This window comes from Desmodus rotundus, chromosome 7 (assembly GCF_022682495.2).
Source record: "Desmodus rotundus isolate HL8 chromosome 7, HLdesRot8A.1, whole genome shotgun sequence".
Lineage (NCBI taxonomy): Eukaryota > Metazoa > Chordata > Mammalia > Chiroptera > Phyllostomidae > Desmodus > Desmodus rotundus.
The window spans coordinates 76591227-76600982 of record NC_071393.1 but is presented as its reverse complement, the minus strand read 5'-3'; the positions used below and the strand labels follow the sequence as shown (position 1 = coordinate 76600982).

The following is a 9756-nucleotide window of genomic DNA, read 5'->3' as shown; positions in this document are numbered from 1 at the left end:
ACTCTGGAAGGGCACTCAGTTAACCACTGGCAGCTTAGCATTTTATTAAGACTGTCAACATCTTTACAATGAAACAACACACTTTATTGCAAATAGGGAATAAGACAGCTTCCCCAGGAATCTCTGGGAGGTGATTCAGGAACACAACCTCATGTCATTATATTTGTCTCTAGCACAGAAAAATAGATCATACTCATATATTTTATAAATAATTGTCACTCTGGCTTCACCAACAATCTTTGGTAATAGTGTCTCCTGATAAGTATAGACAGAAACTCTCTTTCAAACCAGAAAGCATTCTAGCCCCATTTAAAAAGCAGACATCAAAGCCTGGCTCTGACAGTAAGAAACAGAGAGAAGAGAGGACAAAAGAGCCTGGAAACTCATAATTCCAGTTCATTCTGGGTCAGTTCCTTGATTCTATTCATGCAGTGGTCAACAGCATTAATGAGTAAAGGGATCCAACTGTCTTCTGGCTGTGGGGTCACATGACTCGATCTGTAAATGGAATGGAACACACAGAAGAGAAATTTATTACACTATCAAGGGAAAACCCATCCTCAACAGGAAGCACACAGGAAACTTGAGAAAGGCAAGTTTCTTTGCAGAAACCCAGCTGATCCACAACTGAAGTTGAAAGAAAACTCCACACCCATTCCTTGAAATGGGGGTTTGGGAGCTAAGAACGGCTGGACAGGTTTATTTTCATAAATCTGTTTGGGGAGAAGTCCTCATACTCACTTTGTAATTTCAAGTGCCTTCTTTATGATGGAAACAAGTTTTGCAGACTAGAAAAGAAACAGGAAAGTTTTATTTTTATGGTAAGGGCTCACCTGATTTTGGATTCTTTTCTATTTAGCAAAACCTCTTTTAAAGTATATTTTATTGATTATGCTATTACAGTTGTCCTATTTTTTCTCCCTTTGCTCCCCTCTACCCAGTATCCCCTTTACTCCCAGCAATAATCCCCCACCATAGTTCATGCCTGTGGGTGGTGCATATAAGTTCTTTGGCTTCACCATTTACTAAACTATTCTTAACCTCCCCGTCTATTTTGTACCTAACAATTATGCTTCTTATTCCCTGCATCTTTCCCCTCCATTCTTCCCCCTCCTGGCTGGTAACCCTCCAAATGTTCTCCATATGTATGATTCTGTTCCTGTTCTAGTTATTTGCTGAGCTTTTTTTAGATTCAATTGTTGATTGTTGTGAATTTGTTGCCATTTTAATGTTCACAGTTTTGATCTTCTTTTTTTTAAAGTAAGTCCCTTTAATATTTCATGTACTAATGGCTTCATGAAGATGAACTCCTTTAACTTTACTTTGTCTGGGAAGCACTTTATCTGCCCTTCCACTCTAAATGATAGCTTTGCTGGAGAGAGTAATCTAGGCTATAGGTCCCTGCTTTCATCATTTTAAATACTTCTTGCCAGTCCCTTCTTGCCTGTAAAGTTTTGTTTTGTTTTGAGAAATCAGCTGATGGTCTCACGGGAACTCCTTTGTAGGTAACTCTCTGCTTTTCTCTTGCTGCTTTTAAGATTCTCTCTTTATCTTTAACCTTTAGCATTTTAATTATGATATGTCTTGGTGTGGTCCTCTCTGAGTCCAACTTGTTTGGGACTCTGTGCTTCCTGGACTTGTATGTCTATTTCCTTTGCCAAATTACGGAAGTTTTCTTTCATTATTTTTTCAAATAAGTTTTCCATTTCTTGCTCTTTCTCTTCTCCTTCAAGCACCCCTATGATTTGGATATTAGTATGTTTGGAGATGTCCCAGAGCTTTCCTATACTATCCTCGTTGTTTTTTGAATTCTTGTTTCTTCTTGCTGTTCTGGTTGAATGCTTATTTCTTCCTTATGTTCCAACTCATTTATTTGAATCCCAGCTTCCTCCCCTTCACTGTTGGTTCCCTGTAGATTTTTCTTTATTTTACTTAATGTAACCTTCATTTCTTTTATATTGTTGCCATACTCAGTGAGTTCTTTGAGCATCCCGATCACCAGTGTTTTGAACTCTGCATATGATAGGTTAGTTATCTCCGTTTCATTTAATTCTTTTTCTGTGGTTTTGTTCTGTTCTTTCATTTGGGCCATATTTCTTTGTCTCCTCGATTTGGCAGCCTCCCTGTGTTTGTTTCTGTGTACTAGGTAGAGCTGCTTTGACTCCGTCTTAGTAACATGGCATGTTGTAGAAAAGGCACCTTTAAATTATGTGGGCAGAACCCTAGGTATTCACCAGGTGGGGCAACCCACTTCACCACTTGGTGGCTCTATGTGGGGGGAAGGTTTGGAGAGGAGACAGTGCTGCTGACTGGCTTCTGGAGGTTTGCCCAGCACTTGCCCCACTTCCAGTCACTGCACTCACTCCACATGTATCACTAGTATCCTTCCAGTTGTTGCCCTGGTGCTGAATTCCAGAGTGGGTGGGTTTGTGTATGTTCTAAGACCATGCAGGCCCTTTATGCAGAGTCTCCTGAAAATCTGGTATTTCTTCTGCCACCCCAACCCCCACTGGTTTTTACAGCTAACAATTATGAGGATGTATCTTTCCAGTGCTAGAACCCTGGGCTGTGTGGTCTAGCCTGGGACTGGGATTGCCTGCTCCCAAGGCATCCCTCCTGATTTTTATCCTCCACACATGAATGAGGGGCCACCCATCCATCACCACCTCTCCACCCACACCGCATCTTCTTGCCTCTCCACCCTTCTCTATGTCTCCGCTCCTCCTACCCATCTGGATGAATGTGGCTTTTTTAAATCTTTGGTTGTTGGACTTCCATACAGAGGTGAAGCGTGCTTACCTATGCCTCTATCTTGACCAGAAGTCCAGCAAAATCTTATTAATATTGTTGCTATAATACTTTTCAAAGTTTTTTTTAATTTAAAATATTTTTAATTTAGAAAAGAGGAAAAAGGAAGAATATAACCTGAATTTATCTGAACTTCTGGTAGTTCAGAGTATATAGTAGAAACAACTAATGTTTCTATTTTTAAAAATCTGTGTAGTCCTGGCTGGTGTGGCTCAGTGGATTGAGTGCCAGCCTGCGAAGCAAAGGGTCGCCAGTTCAGTTCCTGATCAGGTCACATGCCTGGGTTACAGGCCAGGTCCCTGTTTGGGGGTGTGTGAGAGGTAACCGATGGATGTGTCTCTCACACTTCGATGTTTCTCTCCCTCTTTCTCACTCCCTTCCCCTCTCTCTAAAGATGAATAAATAAAATCTTTTTAAAAAAATCTATGTACTCCTGACCAGTGTGGCTCAGTTGGTTGAGCATCATCCCACAAAGCAAAAGGTTGCTAGTTCAATTTCTGGTCAGGGCAGATACCTGGGTTGGGTTGCAGGTTTGGTTCCTGGTCAGGGCGCATAAGAGAGGCAACTGATCAATGCTTCTCCGTCACATCGGAGTTTCTCTCCCTCTTTCTTCCTCCCTTCCCCCTCACTAATATATATATATAATACATTATTATATTATATATAATATATATATTAGTGAGGGGAAGCACACACACATATATTTATTATAAATCAATGTACAGAATTTTAAGAACACCAATGACAAGACAATATGAGGATGTATGTATGTCACCAATGTCTAATACATATTTTAAATTTTTGGGGTCACTGAGAAGGCATATTGCTAAAGATGTTTATTTCTTAGGAGGTCAATTTTTTAAAAGTGAATACAAATTTTAAAAGTTAATGCCCAAAGGATACTAAACTCCTTCAAAGTGTTTGTACATTGTGAAGATACATTTGATGAATCTAATTTCCACTACCTAATTTATTAAATATTAGGATTGATACATCTGATTGTAGAATATAAGCCATTTGGCAATTTTACTTTTTTCCCCAATAACATTAGAGATAAGAACTTGAGCTGATAAAAATAAGATGACAGAACTCTCTCTAGCACAGAACCCAGGACTTGAAAGAATACAATGAAATCAGATTTTTATAAAGAACTTGACTCTCCATGGTTAAATCATATAATGTGCTTATATTAGAATAGAGGTTTTTCCTGCAACATTTATTTCTGCCTATAGTAGTAATTAGAAACATGTGACTTCAGGGTGAGAAGATCCAAAAACACTATAGTTATTAAGACTTTCTTTCAAAGCAGCATCATCTAAGGTCTTTGGGTTTGTCTAAATGGTTACCCAAGTGGTTATAGAAGAAAGTACTACCAGAGCTCATGGCTATTATAATTCAGCAAATATTTATCAAGCACAAACACATGTAAGAACTATGATATTACTGTTGTACTTACAGCTAAGTGCAACAAATATATTTCCTACAGCTTAAAGGAAGTACTAGTGATTGGTAAAATTCTACCAGTTAGGTCTGCCAATGTAGGCACTTACATTGATTCTCACAGTCAGATGGCACATTGGTGGATATATACTCAGAGCCAAATCATCCACACTAAGGAGAGAAAGCAAAAACAACCATTAACACAAAAAGAAACAAAGCACATTTAAGTGGCTTCCAGTACACAACTAAGGATGCAACTAGTAAGAAAATGACTGTCACAGATATGCCTATCAGTTCCTAAATTGGACAACCAATAAAGAATCAACTCAACAGATATTTACTAAATACATATTTATACACTCTATTTCACTAAGAAAAGACATGATTAATTCAGTTACAAATGTGAGGATCTAGCCCTGACCAGGGGCTCAGTTGGTTGGAGCATCTTTCCATACACCAAAAGGTCACAGGTTCAATTCCTGGTCAGGGTACATACCTAGGTTGTGGGTTTGGTCCTGTTAGAGTGCGTACAGGAAGAAACCAATAGATGTTTCTCTCACATTCATGTTTCTCTCCCTCTCCTTCTCCCTCCCTTCCCCCTCTCTAAAAATAAATAAATAAAATCCTTTTTAAAAAAAGCTACAAGAGACATTTTAGACATAACTGGGGAAATGTGAATATTAGATAATATTAATTTGCTCAATGTTAAATTTCTTGGATGTAACAAGATTACAAAGTATTTAGGGCTGAAATGTCATTGATGTCTGCAACTTACTCTCAAATGGTTTAAGGAGAAAATGGCTCATCTATCTATAGAGAAATAAACCAACACAGAAAATAATACGAACAATAAATGAATCTAGATGAAGGATGCGTGGGTGCTTGCTGCGATACTTTTCAACTTTTCTGTAGGTTTGAGGATTTTCAAAATAAAAAACTGGGGAAGAAACCTGGGGGTGACAGCACACGCTGAAATCAGAATGTTGCTGCTCGGATATTTCAAGTGGGGTTCACACTGACCTCGGGCTGATCTCATCAGAAATATCTACAATGTCGTCCAGCTGGGCCACCTGGTCCTTCTTCCCATTCTCTGCCACTGCGACCCGGATTTTCTTCAGGCAGGCTTTGGACGCTCTCACCAGGGCAAGGCATGGGATTATGAGCTCTTGATCTTCCTCTGACCAGTAGGAGTCCTGATTGTTTGGATACCCCAAAACATTATCCTGTTCAGAGTTGTCCTCCTCAACGTCATTCGAGAGGCCACAGTAAGGGTCACATTCTTCCACAGCCTAAGACATACCATGATTTATGTGAATGCCCCAAAAGTAAAGACTATTGTACTTTCAGCATCATGTCTGAGTTGTCCCCAAACCTCTGCCAGCTACTTCACTCATGGTGGCAAAGTCGGATCACTGCACATACCGTCTCGCTCTCCTACTCCAGCAATGGGCCAGAGGGGAGTGGCACTAAATCACACACCGGCATGGGGTGGAGGTGGGAGATGGAGGGCAGGAGTGAGGGTGGAACTTATGTGGCCAATGCTCAGGACATCTCCTCTCCTCCCAACCATTTCTCATCTACTAGTCAGAGTTGCCTTCCACTGACCAGCAAAGATGGAAGTCTCACCCGCTCCATTTCCTCATGCGCATCCTTCACTAAATCCACGCTTTTTGTCAGCATTAAAAGGGCTGCAGCTTTGTTGTCTGTAAATGAAAAATCAGAAGCACTACAATTAAAGAACCCCAACAATTCTCTTAAGTCTGCGAAGGGCAACAACAGTGTTCCCATTTGAAGGGAGTGCCAAAGACGGTCAACAAGACCAGCAGTTTAATGTAAAATTCTCACACATCCTCTGGGTACTAACAGACAGGGGGCTAAAAAGCTTTCTGTCATTCACAAAAAGCAAAATGGTCACAAGTGTTTTTCTTCATGGTTCTCTTGGATGACCACAGCTATTGGCCTGCTGGCTCTACCTCACAACTGCTTCTGTGTGGCCCATAAGACTGATCCTAGGGCAGGAGCAGGAGAACAAACCACATTTGTTGAACAAGAGACAGTGACAGCAAGAGGGGAGACAGCAAGAGACAACAAGAGGGGAGTTTGAATTTAGAAATATGAGAAGTAAAAAGCCTGGCAGAAAGTATTAATACCTACCTTTTGATGTTGACAATAAACTACATATATTCTGCTAAAATCTTTATATAAGTTAAAATACATACATGATACAAAACTGTAAGCTGGTATGAGAGGTCTGGCTGCTTTGGCCAGTAGAGTCAATGGCCCACTTCCCCTCTTACCCACCTCTTGGTATCTGAGGCACCTGCTGGCACACAAGCCAAACATTGTTGCAGGAAATAAGATCATTGTTCTCAGGGCTGAGGAAAGGAATCAATAAGGATATATCAATAAGCCAGTTTCCTGTTGCATAAAGAGCTCCTTCCTCCTGGTCAGTATTCTCCATTATCAGTAACTTTGCTGTTGAAATGAGTTCTTCCCCTCCCTGAAATAAGGAACCCCATTAGCTGATAACCCAACTGTGGCATCACTACCTCTGGGCCGGGGTGATGGAAAGCACTTCCACAAGCTGAGCCATGCCATCCACGATGTCCAAAGTGCTGCTCCGAACCAGCTTTCTCAGGGTAATTCCTGTAGCCAAACCCAAAGACTCAGCAGCCTGGTCTTCTTTTCAGAAGCCACTATTTGCTTTCCTGAGAGAGGATGCACTACAGAACTTAAGGTAATGTGCACCCACATGCTTTAACTGGAGTGCCCACACAGAACTCTTGTCTGACTTACATTCCCATAGTTTTCTTGCCCTTCCTACCGTTCCTGAGTGCTGTTCTCCATAAGAGACCTAGAACAAAACCTTTCCATGACATAATGTATTCATTCATTAAGGGCAGTGGTCCCTTGATACTTGTGCATAAAAACACTTGACATTTAAGCCATCTTTGAATAACCCGAAGATCCATGAGACATGTATTTATTTATAATTTTGGTATGGTTATAATCAAGGCATGGATCTACAGGCAAAGCAGGAGACCACTTAATGTAGAAGGGAACTCAGAAGCAGGGTGTGGTATAATACGGGTGGAGTCTGGGGATGGCCTGGGCCCGGCTGTGGGGCTGAGGCCTAGTGCGTCTATGGTGGTATAGTGGGTTAGAGAGAAAGGAGCCAGTGAGAATTAAAAACCCTAGAGCCAGGCAAGGCAGGAGAGATGGCCACACAGCATCCATATCTAAAGGCTTATTTTTAGAGGTTACTTACATTATGAAGTTATCTTTGCATTTTATGAGAAACTTATAACACATGGTCAAACTAAGGAAAAATTAAAGGCTCAGGACATAAGCTGTCATATTTGCAAAGATCTGCCCTATAAACTGAATGCTCCTGTGTGCACAGCAGCTTACCCCGGTCCTTGGGGAGTGAGTAGTATACTGCAACAACAGCCCTGACAGCAGCACGGGCTTGTTCGCAGACCCTCTGGGTTTCCTGTGAGGAGGCGGACCAATTTCAGAATGAAAAGAGGAAATGGATTAGATCGGTGTGGCCTACCTTCTACTGTGGAAGAGAGCAGACATCTGTACAGTATCACAAACACTTTCTGAAGTCCTATTACAAGTTAGACCTTGTGCTATTCTCATCACATACCAGACAGGAGTTAGCTGGACACCAGGTACTGGGCTGATAATTCAGTAAGACATTAAGAAACAGCAGGAAAAACTTGTTCTCAATTTCTGCAGTGAAATATTCACTCTATCTTAGGTGGGGAGTTGACAAACTATGGGCCACAGGCTCATAGTTTTTTAAAATAGTGTTACCGGGACCCAGCCGCACCCTTCTGTTTACATATCATCTACGGTTGTGTGCGCACCGCACACCGCAAGGGCAGAAGTGGCCTGCAAAGCCTAAGTATTTACTCTCCGATCCTGTAGAGAAAATGTTTGCCAGTCCTCTTACTGCGTTAACCAGGGGGCAGTCTCTGTTTCTCTAGCAGGATGGCAACACACCTACAGGTAATAATGAACTCTACAATGCTCAGTGTTGACTATTTTCCCTCTAAGCAGTCACTGGCTTTCTCTTATTTTCCTTATCCTCACTTTGCTGCTAAATTCTAAGCCAGTGCTATGTAAAATGTACTCTACAGAATATCTACTTTACATAGATATAAACTTTGTAGTACACTTAAAGTTTATATCTTTTGAATTGTGTATTGTATACATATTATGATTAAATATAAAAATTCAATATAAAAGGGATATTATATAGTATAAATAAAAGGTGTAGCTGACATCAGCTCCTAATTTAAATTCTAATTCCACTGCTTATTTACCTTATTCATCTGTCAGATGGGGTGATATATATGAAAACAAATAACAAGTGCTTTAAAAGAATTATCAGAAAGGAAATAACCATAATGAACTTTAAGTCGAACCAATACTATTTACAAGACCAGCCTATTCCATGCCGGGTACTGCACTTGGCAGTGCGGTCTTTCCAACAATCCTGTGAGATGAGAACAGCAGTCTTATTTGACAGATGAGAAGAATAAATCCCCGGGCTTGAGTGTAAACGGTGGAAAGAAAACGAGAGGATTCGTAAGGAATAATGAGGCAACACAAGGATTCCAGGAAATTAAAGCGCACCTGTGGGGACGGCAGTGGCAGTGGAAGTCGAGAGAAGACTTCGGTCAGAATCGTGGCTTCCCTTGACACTTTCACAGCTGCCTCATCTGGGGGGTAGGAGGTGACAGGGGAGGAGGCAGGAGCCAATGTTAGTGCCAAAAGGATAAGCCTGCAGCTGCTGCACAGACTTGAAAGATAGTGCCTTCCCTCCCTTCTCTTACCAACTGAGACATCTCAAAAACACCTCCAAAAATCAGTGTTTTTATTTCAACCTCTGAGATGCCAAGGGTGGGTATGGTGAGGTACCCCCGCTGGGAGGATGCAGAGGGGGAAGGCGAGAGGGAAAGGGGTCGGGTCGCTGGAAGAAGAGAGCTGGGAGTACCCAACAGGAGAGGCACTCACTGAGTCTTATCCAAAACGTCTCCGGATTGAACTCCTTGGTGGTCTCCTGGGCTTCACCGACTGGGTGCGTGCGGCGCGTGCACCAGGCGGTGGCAGAAGGAAGAGCAGAGGTAAGCGGGGGCCCCCTCCGGCCCCCAACTCCCCTGCCCGGGTCCCCGTCCCCACCCCCACCAGAGTTTGGCTTCCTCCTGACCCAAAGTCCGCCCCAGCAGTGGCCCGTCCCAACAGCGTCATCTCACCCCGCACTCTGGGCAGGAGCAACCGCAGCTCCCCTGCTAAGTGCCGGAGCTGCTCCAAAGGTGGAGCCAGGGTGGGGCCTGCAGGTGCAGCTGCGCTAGCCATCTCAGTGGATGGTCTGAGGCCCACAGACAAAAGCCGCCACAGCAGTTGCCAGTGCCGCACTGCAGCAGCCACTCTACTTCCGGGTGTCGCAGGCCCGGGTTCTTTTCCGGCAACAACCCGCCCCATCCAGCCCCAGCC

The 9756-nt window shown here is 42.5% G+C and overlaps 1 protein-coding gene across 1 annotated transcript; it reads right to left on the bottom strand.

The window, feature by feature from the left end:
• Positions 1-19: 19 nt before the first annotated feature.
• CCNDBP1 (cyclin D1 binding protein 1) lies at positions 20-9706 on the bottom strand. The gene is made up of 11 exons (XM_024568118.4): positions 9516-9706; positions 9277-9336; positions 8896-8981; positions 7660-7741; positions 6798-6894; positions 6550-6623; positions 5875-5951; positions 5269-5537; positions 4359-4419; positions 742-788; positions 20-498 (listed from the first exon to the last, which is right to left on the bottom strand). The coding sequence occupies exons 1-11, from the start codon at positions 9616-9618 to the stop codon at positions 384-386; spliced, it is 1071 nt and encodes a 356-aa protein (XP_024423886.2). The 5' UTR covers positions 9619-9706; the 3' UTR covers positions 20-383.
• Between the last annotated feature and the right edge of the window lie 50 nt (positions 9707-9756).